At 47.4% G+C, this 22,642-nt stretch overlaps 1 protein-coding gene across 1 annotated transcript in view; it reads left to right on the forward strand.

Moving 5' to 3' along the window:
• Positions 1 to 450: 450 nt before the first annotated feature.
• creb3l1 (cAMP responsive element binding protein 3-like 1) overlaps positions 451 to 22,642 on the forward strand; it is a 240,548-nt gene continuing 218,356 nt past the window's right edge. Inside the window, exon 1 of the mRNA XM_086007584.1 lies at positions 451 to 1,023. Within this exon, the coding sequence (XP_085863710.1) occupies positions 925 to 1,023 (99 nt within the window). The 5' untranslated portion in view covers positions 451 to 924. The remainder of the gene's footprint in view (positions 1,024 to 22,642) is intronic.

Raw genomic sequence — 22,642 nt, forward strand, 5'->3', positions numbered from 1 at the left:
GCTCTTCTTCGAAATAGTGCCATGGGATCTTTTACGTCCACCTGAGAGAGCAGACGGGGCCTCGGCTTAATATCCCATCCGAAAGACGGCACCTCTGACAGTGCAGCACTCCCTCAGCACTGCACTGGAGTGTCAGCCTAGATTTATGTGTTCAAGTCCCTGGAGGGGGACTTGAACCCACAACCTTCATGACTCAGAGGCGAGTGAGCCACAGCTGACATTTAACTGGGTTAGTAGCCTGACCGAGATTGGGAACTCAGGGGTTTGGGGAGTTTGAATCTGCACCCTGCTGCCCCATAGTCCCACTGCCTGTTGGGACTCCAAAGTAATGCACCACCTAAGTATTCTCAAAGTATGGCAAATCTTCTAAGGAAAATATATATTAAGTTAATAAATGTTGCTACTGCTAAGAGTTCTCAAAGGGTTAATTGTGGAGCTAGAGGGAGTGACGTGAGGTCTGGAGAAAGTGCTGTGAGGGGTGTGTGAACTGGTTAGTGGTGGAGTGAGTCCTTGCAGGAGGGAGGCAGTGAGTCGTATGGGGTTTGGACTGGAGTTCACACAAGGGGACAGAGAGAGAGCGAGATCTCCAATAGACAAGATCGAGCTTGGAGATCGAGCCGAGAGCCTGCAGCTGGCGAACAGTCTGTGCTAAACTGACACATCCAACACAGACAGCAGAAAGCTCGCAGCGAGAGGCATAGATCGCCGTCACATTCTGCTCTAAGGAGCCTGACACCGATCGGCAGGCATTGGGACCGTTTAAACAGCCTTGCCATCCTGAAGCTTTCGCAACTCCAGAGCAGACAGCGGCAGAGTTTAAAGAGCCTGGGCTCCGAGAGGCAGTTCCCCCGAGCTGCAATATCTGGAAGATCCGAGCGACTTGAGCGACTGACTCCCCGGCGGAGCCCCTGTTCCTCATTCACTATGGATATCCTGGATAACTTCGGGGCAGAGAAACTCTTCGCAGCTTCAAGCCTTGTGGATTTGGAAGATTTGAACGAAGCTGATTTTCTCAGTAATGTGGTATGTGGCTGGCGAGCTGCCAGTTAACCAGCTCACTCTCCTGCCCGGGCACTGCGCTCCTTCGCTCTGTCTCCATCATCCTCTCCAAACATTCTGCTTCTTTTTTGTTCACTTCATTTTCCATACTCTCCAGGACATGAACACAGAAACACACACAGAGAAATATACAGACACACAAACACACACACAGAAATATACAGACACACAGAAACACACACACACACACACACACAGAAATATACACAAACACAGAAACACACAGAAATATACAGACACACAGAAACACACACAAATATACAGACACACAGAAACACACACACACAGAAATATACAGACACACAGAAACACACACACACACAGAAATATACAGACACACAGAAACACACACAGACACAGAAATATACAGAAACATGAAACATAAACAGAAATACATAGACACAACCACAGAAATATACACAGAAATATACAGACACACAAACACATAGAGAAATATATAGGCAAACAGAAACATATACAGACACACAGAAATATACAGAGACACACACAGAAACAGACAGACATACAGAAACATACACAGAAATATACAGACACACACAGAAACATACACAGACACACACACACACAAAGACACAGGCACACAGAAACATATAGAGACACATACATACAGGCACCCACATACAGAAACATACATATAAACAGAGACTCGCACAGATACAAATGAAGATACAGGCACACACGGAACCAAACATAGACACATATACAGAGATATATGCACACAGACAGAAATATGCATACAGATGTACATAAAGACATTCACAAACATATACACTGACATAACCCTGCACACACAAATTCATGCATAGATATGCACACACATAGGCATGCTCACTCACTCACACAACACGGAATCACTCACTCTCTCACTCACTCACAACAGACTCACTCACACAACACAGACTCACTCACGCACATAGACACACTCACTCATACAACACAGACTCACTCATTCACTCACACAGACACACTCACACACATAGACACACTCACTCACACAACACAGACTCCATCACTCAAACACAACACAGACTCCATCACTCACTCACTCACAACACAAACTCACTCACACACACAACACAGACTCACTCACACAACATAGACTCCATCACTCACTCACAACACAGACTCCATCACTCACTCACTCACAACACAAACTCACTCACACACACAACACAGACTCACTCACACAACATAGACTCCATCACTCACTCACAACACAGACTCACACACTCACTCACACAACAGAGACTCCATCACTCACACATAACACAGACTCACCCATGCTACACAGACTCCATCACTCACTCACAAGACAGACTCACACACACATACATAACACAGACACACTCACTCACTCATAACACAGACTCACTCAGTCACTCACACAGACACACTCACTCACTCACACAGACTCCATCACTCACACACAACACAGACTCACTCACTCACAATACAGACTCACTCACTCACAAAACACAGACTCCATCACTCTCACACAACACAGACTCACTCACTCACAACACAGACTCACTCACTCACTCACACACACAACACAGACTCACTCACACACACACAACACAGACTCACTCACTCACACACACAACACAGACTCACTCACTCACACAACACATATTCACTCACTAACAGCACAGACTCACTCACTCACACAACACAGACTCACTCACAACACAGAGTTCTGTGAGTGAGTGAGTCTGTGTTGTGAGTGAGTGAGTCTATGCTGTGAGTGAGTGAATAGGTGTGTGAGTGAGTGAGTCTGTGTTGTGTGTGTGAGTAAGGGAGTGAGTCTGTGTTGTGTGTGTGAGTGAGTGAGTCTGTGTTGTGTGTGTGTGAGTGAATGAGTCTGTGTTGTGTGTGTGAGTGAGTGAGTCTGTGTTGTGTGTGTGTGAGTGAGTGAGTCTGTGTTGTGAGTGAGTGAGTCTGTTGTGAGTGAGTGAGTCTGTGTTGTGTGTGAGTGATGGAGTCTGTGTTTTGTGAGTGAGTGACTCACTCACTCACTCAACACAGACTCACTCACTCACAACACAGACTAACTCACTCAAACCACAGACTCACTCACTCACAACACAGACTCACTCACTCACACACACAACACAGACTCACTCACACAACACATATTCACTCACTCACTCGCTCACAGCACAGACCCACTCACACACAACACAGACTCACTCACTAACAGCACAGACTCACTCACTCACGCACAACACAGGCTCACTCACAACACAGACTCACTCGCTCACAGCACAGACTCACACACACAACACAGACTCACACTCACTCACTCACGCACAACACAGACTCACTCAATCACAACACAGACTCACTCAGGCACTCACAACACACACTCACTCACTGACAACACAGACTCACTCACTCACAACACAGACTCACTCACACACAACACAGACTCACTCACTCACTACACAGACTCACTCACACACACACAATACAGACTCACTCACTCACAACACAGACTCACTCACTGACTCACAACACAGACTCACTCACTCAGAACACTCACTCACTCACAACACAGACTCAATCACTCACAACACAGACTCACTCATTCAATCACTACACAGACTCACTCACACACAATACAGACTCACTCACAACGCAGACTCATTCACTCATTCACTCACACAACACAGACTCACTCAACACAGACTCACTCACTCACAACACAGACTAACTCACTCACTCAAACCACAGACTCACTCACTCACAACACAGACTCACGCACTCACACACACAACACAGACTCACTCACACAACACATATTCACTCACTCGCTCACAGCACAGACTCACTCACACACGCACAACACAGACTCACTCACTCACATGACTGACTCACTCATTCAATCACTACACAGACTCACTCACAGACAATATAGACTCACTCACTCACTCACAACACAGACACACTCACTTACTCACAACACAGACTCACTCACTCACTCACAACACAGACTCACTCACTCACAACACAGACTCACTCACTCACACTACACAGACTCACTCACTCACACAACACAGACTCACTCACTCACACACTACACAGACTCAGTCACTCACTCTCACAACACAGACTCACTCACTCACTCACAACACAGACTCACTCACTCACACACACAATACAGACTCACTCACTACACAGACTCACTCACTCACTCACACAACACAGACTCATTCACTCACTCACACAACACAGACTCACTCACTCACAACACAGACTCACTCACTCACAACACAGACTCACTCATACACAATACAGACTCACTACAGAGACTCACTCACTCACTCACAACACAGACTCACTCACTCACTCACAACACAGACTCACTCACTCACAAGACAGACTCACTCACTCACTACACAGACTCACTCACTCACTACACAGACTCACTCACTCACAACACAGACTCACTCACTCACAACACAGACTCACTCACACAACACAGATTCACTCACTCACAACACAGACTCACTCACAACGCAGACTCACAACACAGACTTACTCACTCACTACACAGACTCACTCATTCACAACACAGACTCACTCACAACACAGACTCCCTTACTCACATTACAGACTCACTCACTCACACAACACAGATTCACTCACTCGCTCACAACGCAGACTCACTCACAATAGAGACTCACTCACTCACTACACAGACTCACTCACTCACAACACAGACTCACTCACTCACAACACACACTCACTCACAACACAGACTCACTCACTCACAACACAGACTCACTCACTCATTCACACAACACTGACTCACTCACTCACACAACACAGACTCACTCACACACAACACAAACTCACTCACAACACACTCACTCACTCACTACACAGCCTCACTCACTCACAACACAGACTCACTCACTCACAACGCAGACTCCCTCATTCACAACACAGACTCACTCACAACACACACTCACTCACTGACAACACAGACTCACTCACAACACAGACTCACTCACTCACAACACAGACTCACTCACACACAATACAGACTCACTCACTCACTCACACAACACAGACTCACTCACTCACAACACAGACTCACTCACGCACAATACAGACTCACTCACTCACTCACACAACACAGACTCACTCACTCACGACACAGACTCACACTCACTCACGACACAGACTCACACTCACTCACGACACAGACTCACTCACTCACTCACGACACAGACTCACTCACTCACTCACAACACAGACTCACTCACTCACTCACTCACAACACAGACTCACTCACTCACTCACAACACAGACTCAATCGCTCACAACACAGACTCACAACACAGACTCACTCACTCACAACACAGACTCACTCACTCACTCACAACACAGTCTCACTCACTCACTCACAACACAGACTCAATCGCTCACAACACAGACTCACAACACAGACTCACTCACTCACAACACAGACTCACTCACTCATTCACACAACACGGACTCACTCACTCACACACAACACAAACTCACTCACAACACTCACTCACTCACTACACAGCCTCACTCATTCACAACACAGACTCACTCACTCACAACACACACTCACTCACTGACAACACAGACTCACTCACACTCACGACACAGACTCACTCACTCACTCACGACACAGACTCACTCACTCACAACACAGACTCACTCACTCACTCACAACACAGACTCACTCACTCACTCACAACACAGTCTCACTCACTCACAACACAGACTCAATCGCTCACAACACAGACTCACAACACAGACTCACTCACTCACAACACAGACTCACTCACTCATTCACACAACACGGACTCACTCACTCACACAACACAGACTCACTCACACACAACACAAACTCACTCACTCACTCACTACACAGCCTCACTCATTCACAACACAGACTCACTCACAACACACACTCACTCACTGACAACACAGACTCACTCACTCACACAACACAGACTCACTCACTCACACAACACAGACTCACTCACTCATGACACAGACTCACTCACTCACAATACAGACTCACTCACTGACTCACACAACACAGATTCACTCAGTTACACAACATAGACTCACTCACAACACAGACTCACTCACTCACTCACAACACAGACTCACTCACTCACAATACAGACTCACTCACTGACTCACACAACACAGATTCATTCAGTTACACAACATAGACTCACTCACTCACAACACAGACCACAGCACTCACACACAACACAGACTCACTCACTCACTCACTCACTCACAACACAGACTCACTCACAACACAGACTCACTCACTCACTCAGAACACGGGCTCACTCACTCACAACACAGACTCACTCACAGAACACAGACTCACTCACAACACAGACTCACTCACTCACTCACAACACAGACTCACTCACTCACAACACAGACTCACTCACTCACACAACAGACTCACTCACTCACAACACAGATTCACACACTCACTCACTACACAGACTCACTCACACACAACACAGACTCACTCACTCACTCACACAACACAGACTCACTCACTCACTCAAGCACAACACAGACTCACTCACAACACAGACTCACTCACTCACTCACAACACAGACTCACTCACTCACTCACTCACACAACACAGACTCACTCACTCACTCACAACACAGACTCACTCACTCACTCACAACTTGGACTCACTCACTCACTCACAACACAGACTCACTCACTCACTCACTGCACAGACTCACTCACTCACTACACAGACTTACTCACAACACAGACTCACTCACTCACAACACAGACTCACTCACTCATTCACACAACACGGACTCACTCACTCACACAACACAGACTCACTCACACACAACACAAACTCATTCACAACACAGACTCACTCACTCACTCACTACACAGCCTCACTCATTCACAACACAGACTCACTCACTCACAACACAGACTCACTCACACACAACACAGACTCACTCACTCACACAACACAGACTCACTCACTCACAACAGACTCACTCACACACAATACAGACTCACTCACTCAGTCACGCACAACACAGATTCACTCACTCACAACACAGACTCACTCACTCACTCACAACACAGACTCACTCACTCACACAACACAGACTCACTCACTCACACAACACAGACTCACTCACTCACTCACAACGCAGACTCACTCGCTCACTCACAACACAGACTCACTCACTCATTCACACAACACGGACTCACTCACTCACACAACACAAACTCACTCACAACACAGACTCACTCACAACGCAGACTCACAACACAGACTTACTCACTCACTACACAGACTCACTCATTCACAACACAGACTCACTCACAACACAGACTCCCTTACTCACATTACAGACTCACTCACTCACACAACACAGATTCACTCACTCGCTCACAACGCAGACTCACTCACAATAGAGACTCACTCACTCACTACACAGACTCACTCACTCACAACACAGACTCACTCACTCACAACACACACTCACTCACAACACAGACTCACTCACTCACAACACAGACTCACTCACTCATTCACACAACACTGACTCACTCACTCACACAACACAGACTCACTCACACACAACACAAACTCACTCACAACACACTCACTCACTCACTACACAGCCTCACTCACTCACAACACAGACTCACTCACTCACAACGCAGACTCCCTCATTCACAACACAGACTCACTCACAACACACACTCACTCACTGACAACACAGACTCACTCACAACACAGACTCACTCACTCACAACACAGACTCACTCACACACAATACAGACTCACTCACTCACTCACACAACACAGACTCACTCACTCACAACACAGACTCACTCACGCACAATACAGACTCACTCACTCACTCACACAACACAGACTCACTCACTCACGACACAGACTCACACTCACTCACGACACAGACTCACACTCACTCACGACACAGACTCACTCACTCACTCACGACACAGACTCACTCACTCACTCACAACACAGACTCACTCACTCACTCACAACACAGACTCACTCACTCACTCACAACACAGTCTCACTCACTCACTCACAACACAGACTCAATCGCTCACAACACAGACTCACAACACAGACTCACTCACTCACAACACAGACTCACTCACTCACTCACAACACAGTCTCACTCACTCACTCACAACACAGACTCAATCGCTCACAACACAGACTCACAACACAGACTCACTCACTCACAACACAGACTCACTCACTCATTCACACAACACGGACTCACTCACTCACACACAACACAAACTCACTCACAACACTCACTCACTCACTACACAGCCTCACTCATTCACAACACAGACTCACTCACTCACAACACACACTCACTCACTGACAACACAGACTCACTCACACTCACGACACAGACTCACTCACTCACTCACGACACAGACTCACTCACTCACAACACAGACTCACTCACTCACTCACAACACAGACTCACTCACTCACTCACAACACAGTCTCACTCACTCACAACACAGACTCAATCGCTCACAACACAGACTCACAACACAGACTCACTCACTCACAACACAGACTCACTCACTCATTCACACAACACGGACTCACTCACTCACACAACACAGACTCACTCACACACAACACAAACTCACTCACTCACTCACTACACAGCCTCACTCATTCACAACACAGACTCACTCACAACACACACTCACTCACTGACAACACAGACTCACTCACTCACACAACACAGACTCACTCACTCACACAACACAGACTCACTCACTCATGACACAGACTCACTCACTCACAATACAGACTCACTCACTGACTCACACAACACAGATTCACTCAGTTACACAACATAGACTCACTCACAACACAGACTCACTCACTCACTCACAACACAGACTCACTCACTCACAATACAGACTCACTCACTGACTCACACAACACAGATTCATTCAGTTACACAACATAGACTCACTCACTCACAACACAGACCACAGCACTCACACACAACACAGACTCACTCACTCACTCACTCACTCACAACACAGACTCACTCACAACACAGACTCACTCACTCACTCAGAACACGGGCTCACTCACTCACAACACAGACTCACTCACAGAACACAGACTCACTCACAACACAGACTCACTCACTCACTCACAACACAGACTCACTCACTCACAACACAGACTCACTCACTCACACAACAGACTCACTCACTCACAACACAGATTCACACACTCACTCACTACACAGACTCACTCACACACAACACAGACTCACTCACTCACTCACACAACACAGACTCACTCACTCACTCAAGCACAACACAGACTCACTCACAACACAGACTCACTCACTCACTCACAACACAGACTCACTCACTCACTCACTCACACAACACAGACTCACTCACTCACTCACAACACAGACTCACTCACTCACTCACAACTTGGACTCACTCACTCACTCACAACACAGACTCACTCACTCACTCACTGCACAGACTCACTCACTCACTACACAGACTTACTCACAACACAGACTCACTCACTCACAACACAGACTCACTCACTCATTCACACAACACGGACTCACTCACTCACACAACACAGACTCACTCACACACAACACAAACTCATTCACAACACAGACTCACTCACTCACTCACTACACAGCCTCACTCATTCACAACACAGACTCACTCACTCACAACACAGACTCACTCACACACAACACAGACTCACTCACTCACACAACACAGACTCACTCACTCACAACAGACTCACTCACACACAATACAGACTCACTCACTCAGTCACGCACAACACAGATTCACTCACTCACAACACAGACTCACTCACTCACTCACAACACAGACTCACTCACTCACACAACACAGACTCACTCACTCACACAACACAGACTCACTCACTCACTCACAACGCAGACTCACTCGCTCACTCACAACACAGACTCACTCACTCATTCACACAACACGGACTCACTCACTCACACAACACAAACTCACTCACAACACAGACTCACTCGCTCACTCACAACACAGACTCACTCGCTCACTCACAACACAGACTCACTCGCTCGCTCACAACACAGACTCACTCGCTCACAACACAGACTCACTCGCTCACAACACAGACTCACTCGCTCACAACACAGACTCACTCGCTCACAACACAGACTCACTCGCTCACAACACAGACTCACTCGCTCACAACACAGACTCACTCGCTCACAACACAGACTCACTCGCTCACAACACAGACTCACTCGCTCACAACACAGACTCACTCGCTCACAACACAGACTCACTCGCTCACAACACAGACTCACTCGCTCACAACACAGACTCACTCGCTCACAACACAGACTCACTCGCTCACAACACAGACTCACTCGCTCACAACACAGACTCACTTGCTCACAACACACTCACTCGCTCACAACACAGACTCATTCGCTCACAACACAGACTCACTCACAACACAGACTCACTCACTCACTCACAACACAGACTCACAACACAGACTCACTCACTCACTCACAACACAGACTCACTCACAACACAGACCCACTCACTCACAGAACACAGACTCACTCACTCACACAACACAGAATCACTCACACACAACACAAACTCACTCACAACACAGACTCACTCACTCACTCACTACACATAATCACTCATTCACTACACAGATTCACTCACTCACTACACAGACTCACTCACTCACAACACAGACGCACACTCATTCACACAACACGGACTCACTCACACACAACACAAACTCACTCACAACACAGACTCACTCACACACTACACAGCCTCACTCATTCACAACACAGTCTCACTCACAACACAGACTCCCTCACTCACAACACAGACTCACTCACTCACAACACACACTCACTCACTGACAACACAGACTCACTCACTCACTCACACAACGCAGACTCACTCACTCACTCACAACGCAGACTCACTCACTCACTCACAACACAGACTCACTCACACTCACTCACTCACATCACAGACTCACTCACTCACAGAACACGGACTCACTCACTCACACAACACAGAATCACTCACACACAACACAAACTCACTCACAACACTCACTCACTCACTACACATAATCACTCATTCACAACACAGACTCACTCACTCACTACACAGACTCACTCACTCACAACACAGACTCACTCACTCACTCACAGCACCGACTCACTCACTCAATCACTACGACTCACTCACTCATTCACTCACAACACAGACTCACTCACACACACACAACACGGACTCCCTCATTCAATCACTACACAGACTCACTCACTCACACACAATACAGACTCACTCATTCACAACACAGACTCACTCACTCACTTACTACACAGACTCACTCACTCACTCACAACAAAGACTCACTCACACACAATACAGACTCACTCACTCACAGCACAGACTCACTCACTCACTCACAACATAGACTCACTCACTCACAACACAGGCTCACTCACTCACACCACACAGACTCACTCACACAACTCAGACTCACTCACACACAATACAGACTCACTCACTCACAGCACATACTCACTCACTCACACTCACAGCACAGTCTCACTCACTCACTCACAACACAGACTCACTCACTCACAACACAGACTCACTCACTCACAACACAGACTCACTCACTCACACAACACAGACTCACTCACTACACAGACTCACTCACTCACTCACACAACACAGACTCACTAATTCAATCACTACACAGACTCACTCACTCACTACACAGACTCACTCACTCACAACACAGACTCACTCACTCACTCACAACACAGACTCACTCACTCACAACACAGACTCACTCACTCTCTCACTCTCAACACAGACTCACTCACTCACACAACACAGACTCACTCACTCACACAACACATACTCACTCACTCACAACACAGAGTTGTGTGAGTGAGTGAGTCTGTGTTGTGAGTGAGTGAGTCTATGCTGTGAGTGAGTGAATAGGTGTGTGAGTGAGTCTGTGTTGTGTGTGTGAGTAAGTGAGTGAGTCTGTGTTGTGTGTGTGAGTGAGTGAGTGAGTCTGTGTTGTGAGTGATTGAGTCTGTTGTGAGTGAGTGAGTGAGGCTGTGTTGTGTGAGTGAGTGAGTTTGTGTTGTGTGTGAGTGATGGAGTCTGTGTTTTGTGAGTGAGTGACTCACTCACTCACTCTGAACACAGACTCACTCACTCACAACACAGACTAACTCACTCAAACCACAGACTCACTCACTCACAACACAGACTCACTCACTCACACACACAACACAGACTCACTCACACAACACATATTCACTCACTCACTCGCTCACAGCACAGACTCACTCACACACAACACAGACTCACTCACTAACAGCACAGACTCACTCACTCACGCACAACACAGACTCACTCACAACACAGACTCACTCGCTCACAGCACAGACTCACTCACACACAACACAGACTCACACTCACTCACTCACTCACTCACACAGCACAGACTCACTCACTCACAACACAGACTCACACACTCACTCACACAGACACACTCACTCACACAACAGAGACTCCATCACTCACACACAACACAGACACACTCACTCACAACACGGACTCAATCACTCACAACACAGACTAACTCACTCACTCACACAACACAGACTCACTCGCTCACAACACAGACTCACTCACTCACAACACAGACTCACTCAGGCACTCACAACACACACTCACTCACTGACAACACAGACTCACTCACTCACAACACAGACTCACTCACTCACAACACAGACTCACTCACACAACACAGACTCACTCACAACACTCACTCACTCACTCACGCATAACACAGACTCACTCACTCACAACACGGACTCACTCACTCACAACACAGACTAACTCACTCACTCACACAACACAGACTCACTCACTCACAACACAGACTCACTCACTCACAACACAGACTCACTCAGGCACTCACAACACACACTCACTCACTGACAACACAGACTCACTCACTCACAACAGAGACTCACTCACTCACTACACAGACTCACTCACTCACACACAACACAGACTCACTCACAACACAGACTCACTCGCTCACAGCACAGACTCACACACACAACACAGACTCACTCACTCACTCACTCACACAGCAAAGACTCACTCACACAACACAGACTCACTCACAACACTCACTCACGCATAACACAGACTCACTCACTCACAACACAGACTCACTCACTCACAACACAGACTAACTCACTCACTCACACAACACAGACTCACTCACTCACAACACAGACTCACTCACACACAACACAGACTCACTCACACACAACACAGACTCACTCACTCACTACACAGACTCACTCACTCACTACACAGACTCACTCACTCACACACAATACAGACTCACTCACTGACTCACAACACAGACTCAGTCACTCACTCACAACACAGACTCACTCACTCACAACACAGACTCACTCACTCACAACACAGACTCACTCACTCACAACACAGACTCACTCAGGCACTCACAACACACACTCACTCACTGACAACACAGACTCACTCACTCACAACACAGACTCACTCACACACAACACAGACTCACTCACTCACTACACAGACTCACTCACTCACACACAACACAGACTCACTCACAACACAGACTCACTCGCTCACAGCACAGACTCACTCACACACAACACAGACTCACTCACTCACTCACTCACACAGCAAAGACTCACTCACTCACAACACAGACTCACTCACACAACACAGACTCACTCACAACACTCACTCACTCACGCATAACACAGACTCACTCACTCACAACACAGACTCACTCACTCACAACACAGACTAACTCACTCACTACACAGACTCACTCACTCACACACAATACAGACTCACTCACAACACAGACTCAGTCACTCACTCACAACACAGACTCACTCACAACACAGACTCACTCATTCAATCACTACACAGACTCACTCACACACAATACAGACTCACTCACTCACTCACAACGCAGACTCATTCACTCATTCACAACACAGACTCACTCACTCACACACAATACAGACTCGCTCATTCACAACACAGACTCACTCACTCACTCACTACGCAGACTCACTCACTCACACTACACAGACTCACTCACTCAGTCTCACAACACAGACTCACTCACTCACTCACAACACAGACTCACTCACTCACAACACAGACTCATTCACTCACTCACACAACACAGACTCACTCACAACACAGACTCAGTCACTCACTCACAATACAGACTCACACACACAATACACACTCACACACAATACAGACTCACTCACTCACAACACAGACTCACTCACAACACAGACTCACTCACTCACTCACAATACAGACTCACTCACACACAATACACTCACTCACACACAATACAGACTCACTCACTCACAACACAGACTCACTCACTCACACACAATACAGACTCACTCACTCACTCACAACACAGACTCACTCACTCACTCAAACACAGACTCACACACTCACACACAATACAGACTCACTCACTCACACAACAGAGTCACTCACACACAACACAGACTCACTCACTCAGAACACACTCACTCACTCAGAACACAGACTCACTCACTCACAACACAGACTCACTCACTCACAACACAGACTCACTCATTCAATCACTACACAGACTCACTCACAGACAATACAGACTCACTCACTCACAACACAGACTCACTCACTTACTCACAACACAGACTCACTCACTCACAACACAGACTCACTCACTCACACACAATAAAGACTCACTCACTCACTCACAACACAGACTCACTCACCCAATCATTCACAACACAGACTCACTCACTCACTTACTACACAGACTCACTCACTCACACAACACAGACTCACTCACTCACAACACAGACTCACTCACTCACACACTACACAGACTCACTCACTCACTCTCACAACACAGACTCACTCACACACACAATACAGACTCACTCACTACACAGACTCACTCACTCACTCACACAACACAGACTCATTCACTCACTCACACAACACAGACTCACTCACAACACAGACTCACTCACTCACAACACAGACTCACTCACACACAATACAGACTCACTCACTCACAACAGAGACTCACTCACTCACAACACAGACTCACTCATTCACAACACAGACTCACTCACTCACAAGACAGACTCACTCACTCACTACACAGACTCACTCACTCACAACACAGACTCACTCACTCACAACACAGACTCACTCACACAACACAGATTCACTCACTCACTCACAACACAGACTCACTCACTCACTCACACAACACAGACTCACTCACTCACTCACATCACAGACTCACTCACTCACATCACATACTCACTCACTCACACAACACAGACTCACTCACTCACACAACACAGACTCACACACTCACACAACACAGACTCACTCACTCACAACGCAGACTCACAACACAGACTTACTCACTACACAGACTCCCTTACTCAAAATACAGACTCACTCACTCACTCACACAACACAGATTCACTCACTTACACAACACAGACTCACACACTCACACAACACAGACTCACTCGCTCACAACGCAGACTCACTCGCAACACAGACTCACTCACTCACAACACAGACTCACTCACTCACAACACAGTCTCACTCACTCACAACACAGACTCAGTCACTCACACAACACAGACTCACTCACTCACGACACACTCACTCACTCACTCACAACACAGACTCACTCACTCAGACAACAGACTCACTCACTCAGACAACAGACTCACTCACTCACAACACTTACTCACTCACACACAATACAGACTCACTCACTCACAGCACAGACTCACTCACTCACTCACGCACAACACAGACTCCCTCACTCACAACACAGACTCACTCACAACACACACTCACTGACAACACAGACTCACTCACTCACAACACAGACTCACTCACTCACACAACACAGACTCACTCACTCACGACACAGACTCACTCACTCACTCACAACACAGACTCACTCACTCACTCACGCACAACACAGACTCACTCACTCACAACACAGACTCACTCGCTCACAACACAGACTCACTCGCTCGCAACACAGACTCACTCGCTCGCAACACAGACTCACTCGCTCGCAACACAGACTCACTCGCTCACAACACAGACTCACTCACTCACAACACAGACTCACTCACACACAGACACACTCACTCACACAACACAGACTCACTCATTCACTCACACAGACACACTCACTCACACAACACAGACTCACTCATTCACTCACACAGACACACTCACTCACACAACAGAGACTCCATCACTCACACATAACACAGACTCACTCATGCTACACAGACTCCATCACTCACTCAATCACAAGACAGACTCACTCACACACATACATAATACAGACACACTCACTCACTCACACAGACTCCATCACTCACACACAACACAGACTCACTCACTCACAATACAGACTCACTCACTCACAAAACACAGACTCCATCACTCACACACAACACAGACTCACTCACTCACAACACAGACTCACTCACTCACTCACACAACACAGACTCACTCACTCACACACAAACACAGAGTCACTCACTCACACAACACATAATCACTCACTCGCTCACAGCACAGACTCACTCACTCACACAACACAGATTCACTCACTAACAGCACAGACTCACTCTCTCACTCACAACACAGACTCACTCACTCACTCAACACAGACTCACTCACTCACAACACAGAGTTGTGTGAGTGAGTGAGTCTGTGTTGTGAGTGAGTGAGTCTATGCTGTGAGTGAGTGAATAGGTGTGTGAGTGAGTGAGTCTGTGTTGTGTGTGAGTGATGGAGTCTGTGTTTTGTGAGTGAGTGACTCACTCACTCACTCTCAACACAGACTCACTCACTCACAACACAGACTAACTCACTCACTCAAACCACAGACTCACTCACTCACAACACAGACTCACTCACTCACACACACAACACAGACTCACTCACACAACACATATTCACTCACTCACTCGCTCACAGCACAGACTCACTCACACACAACACAGACTCACTCACTAACAGCACAGACTCACTCACTCACGCACAACACAGACTCACTCACAACACAGACTCACTCGCTCACAGCACAGACTCACACACACACAACACAGACTCACTCACACAACACAGACTCACTCACAACACAGACTCACTCACTCACAACACAGACTCACTCACTCACAACAGAGACTCACTCACTGACTCACAACACAGACTCACTCACTCACAACACAGACTCACTCACAACACAGACTCACTCACTCACTCACAACACAGACTCACTCACTCACAACACAGACGCACTCACTCACTCACACACAACACAGACTCACTCACAACACAGACTCACTCACTCACACAACACAGACTCACTTACTCACAACACAGACTCACTCACTCACAACACAGACTCACTCACTCACAACACAGACTCACTCACTCACAACACAGACTCACTCACTCACTACACAGACTCACTCACTCCCTCACAACACAGACTCACTCACAACACAGACTCACTCACACAACACAGACTCACTCACAGCACAGACTCACTCACTCACAACACAGACTCACTCACTCACTCACAACACAGACTCACTCACTCACACAATGCAGACTCACTCACTCACTCACAACACAGACTCACTCACTCACTCACACAGCACAGACTCACTCACTTGCATCACAGACTTACTCACACACAATGCAGACTCACTCACTCACTCACAACACAGACTCACTCACTCACAGAATGCAGACTCACTCACTCACAACACAGACTCACTCACTCACTCACTACACAGACTCACGCACTCACTCACAACAGAGACTCACTCACTGACTCACAACACAGACTCACTCACTCACTCACAACACAGACTCACTCACAACACTCACTCACTCACAACACAGACTCACTCACACACAAGACAGACTCACTCACTCACAACACAGACGCACTCACTCACACACTACACAGACTCACTCGCTCACACACTGCACAGACTCACTCACTCACTATACAGATTCACACACTCACTCACTCACAACACAGACTCACTCACTCACAACACAGACTCACTCACTCACACAACACAGACTCACTCACACAACACAGACTCACTCACTCACTCACTCACACCACAGACTCACTCACTCACAACACAGACTCACCCACTCACTCACACAACACAGACTCACTCACTCACTCACTCACACCACAGACTCACTCACTCACAACACAGACTCACCCACTCACTCACACAACACAGACTCACTCACTCACAACACAGACTCACTCACTCACAACACAGACTCACTCACTCACTCACAACACAGACTCACTCACTCACAACACAGGCTCACTCACACACTCACAACACAGACTCACTCACTCACATCACAGACTCACTCACTCACAACACAGACTCACTCACTCACACAACACAGACTCACTCACTCACTCACTACACAGACTCACTCACTCACACACATCACAGACTCACTCACTCACAACACAGACTCACTCACTCACTCACACAATGCAGACTCACTCACTCACAACACAGACTCTCTCACTCACAACACAGACTCACTCACTCACTCACATCACAGACTCACTCACTCACAACACAGACTCACTCACTCACTCACAACACAGACTCACTCACTCACTCACTACACAGACTCACTCATTCACAACACAGACTCACTCACTCACAAACACAGACTCCCTCACTCACAACAGACTCACTCACTCACTCACACAACACAGACTCACTCACTCACAACACAGACTCACCCACTCACACCACAGACTCACTCACTCACTCACAACACAGACTTACTCACTCACTCACAACACAGACTCACTCACAACACAGACTCACGCACTCACTACACAGACTCACTCATTCACAACACAGACTCACTCACTCACAACACAGACTCCCTCACTCACAACAGAGACTCACTCTCTCACTCACAACACAGACTCACTCACTCGCTCACTCACAACACAGACTCACTCACTCACACACAATATAGACTCACTCACTCACACAACACAGACTCACTCACTCACAACACAGACTCACTCACTCACAACACAGACTCACTCACTCACAACAGAGACTCACTCACTGACTCACAACACAGACTCACTCACTCACTCACTCACAACACAGACTCACTCACTCACTCACAACACAGACTCACTCACACACAAGACAGACTCACTCACTCACAACACAGACGCACTCACTCACTCACACACTACACAGACTCACTCGCTCACACACTGCACAGACTCACTCACTATACAGATTCACACACTCACTCACTCACAACACAGACTCACTCACTCACACAACACAGACTCACTCACTCACTCACACAACACAGACTCACTCACTCGCTCACAACACAGACTCACTCACTCGCTCACTCACAACACAGACTCACTCACACACACAATATAGACACACACTCACTCACTCACACAACACAGACTCACTCACTCACAACACAGACTCACTCACTCACAACACAGACTCACTCACTCACAACAGAGACTCACTCACTGACTCACAACACAGACTCACTCACTCACTCACAACACAGACTCACTCACACACAAGACAGACTCACTCACTCACAACACAGACGCACTCACTCACTCACACACTACACAGACTCACTCGCTCACACACTGCACAGACTCACTCACTATACAGATTCACACACTCACTCACTCACAACACAGACTCACTCACTCACACAACACAGACTCACTCACTCACTCACACAACACAGACTCACTCACTCACTCACAACACAGACTCACTCACTCGCTCACTCACAACACAGACTCACTCACTCACACACAATATAGACTCACTCACTCACACAACACAGACTCACTCACTCACAACACAGACTCACTCACTCACAACACAGACTCACTCACTCACAACAGAGACTCACTCACTGACTCACAACACAGACTCACTCACTCACAACACAGACTCACTCACACACAAGACAGACTCACTCACTCACAACACAGACGCACTCACTCACTCACACACTACACAGACTCACTCGCTCACACACTGCACAGACTCACTCACTATACAGATTCACACACTCACTCACTCACAACACAGACTCACTCACTCACACAACACAGACTCACTCACTCACTCACACAACACAGACTCACTCACTCACACACAACACAGACTCACTCACTCACACAACACAGACGCACTCACTCACTCACACACAACACAGCCTCACTCACTCACTCACAACACAGACTCACTCACTCACTACACATACTCACTCATTCACAACACAGACTCACTCACTCACTACACATACTCACTCATTCACAACACAGACTCACTCACTCACAACACAGACTCACTCACTCACTCACAACACAGACTGACTCACTCACTACACAGACTCACACACTCACAACACAGACTCACTCATTCAGTCACTACGCAGACTCACTCACTCACAACACAGTCTCACTCACACACTCACTACACAGACTCACTCACTCACACAACACAGACTCACTTACTCACAACACAGACTCACTCACTCACAACACAGCCTCACTCACGCACAACACAGACTCACTCACTACACAGACTCACTCACAACACAGATTCACTCACTCACTCACAACACAGACTCACTCACACAACACAGACTCACTCGCTCACACACAATACAGACTCACTCACTCACAACACAGACTCACTCACTCATTCACTCACTCATTCACTCACACAACACAGACTCACTCACACAACACAGACTCACTCACACAACACAGACTCACTCACTCACTCACAACACAGACTCACTCACTCACACACAATACAGACTCACTCACTCACAACACAGACTCACTCACTCATTCACTCACTCATTCACTCACACAACACAGACTCACTCACACAACACAGACTCACTCACTCACTCACACAACACAGACTCACTCATTCACTCACACAACACAGACTCACACATTTTTCCTTCTCTGTGGTTCTCAACTAAAGGCGTACCCCAACAAAGTAAAATGTGAAATGGCTACTGATAACATTTATATCAATTTCAGCTATAACCAATGCCTCTGCATTGACACAGACAGTGGTGGTTTGGATTCAACTTGTCAGTCTGGTATGATGTGAAGCCAGATGTACATACCCTGCTGCAGGATATTTAACACAGCTGGTGCACTGTGCTTTATTATATATAGCACACAGCTCTGAAGACAGGGCCCATTTTGTGGATAGTTATTATAATAATTGTACAGCTGGCATTCCAATCACAACAGACACATTATAATTGAATATGGTATATTGTCCTAAGAATTTTAGCACTAAACACCTACATTTGGTAAATGTGTTGGGGAGGGGAGTTCGTGGAGAAATGTTTAACTGAAGAAAAATATTTGGGGAGAGGTGCTGGCTGTTCGTTTGAAAATGCTGGTGGTGGACAGAGTCCAGCCCCATTAGAGTGAGTGAGGGACAGTGCAGTCCCATTAGAGTGAGTGAGGGACAGTGCAGTCCCATTAGAGTGAGTGAGGGACAGTGCAGTCCCATTAGAGTGAGTGAGGGACAGTGCAGTCCCATTAGAGTGAGTGAGGGACAGTGCAGTCCCATTAGAGTGAGTGAGGGACAGTGCAGTCCCATTAGAGTGAGTGAGGGACAGTGCAGTCTCATTAGAGTGAGTGGGGACTGTGCTGTTCCATTAGAGTGAGTGAGGGACAGTCCAGTCCCATTAGACTGAGTGAGGGACAGTCCAGTCCCATTAGAGTGAGTGAGGGACAGTCCAGTCCCATTAGAGTGAGTGAGGAACAGTCCAGTTCCATTAGAGTGAGTGAGGGACAGTCCAGTTCCATTAGAGTGAGTGACGGACAGTCCAGTTCCATTAGAGTGAGTGAGGGACAGTCCAGTCCCATTAGAGTGAGTGAGGGACAGTGCAGTTCCATTAGAGTGAGCGAGGGACAGTCCAGTTCCATTAGAGTGAGTGACGGACAGTCCAGTTCCATTAGAGTGAGTGAGGGACAGTGCAATCCCATTAGAGTGAGTGGGGACAGTCCAGTCCCATTAGAGTGAGTGAGGGACAGTGCAGCCCCATTAGAGTGAGTGAGGGACAGTCCCGTCCCATTAGAGTGAGTGAGGGACAGTCCAGTCCCATTAGAGTGAGTGAGAGACAGTCCAGTCCCATTAGAGTGAGTGGGGACAG

This window comes from Somniosus microcephalus, chromosome 15 (assembly GCF_052327205.1).
Source record: "Somniosus microcephalus isolate GS21.2 chromosome 15, FLI_Smic_1.0, whole genome shotgun sequence".
NCBI classification, from domain to species: Eukaryota; Metazoa; Chordata; class Chondrichthyes; order Squaliformes; family Somniosidae; genus Somniosus; species Somniosus microcephalus.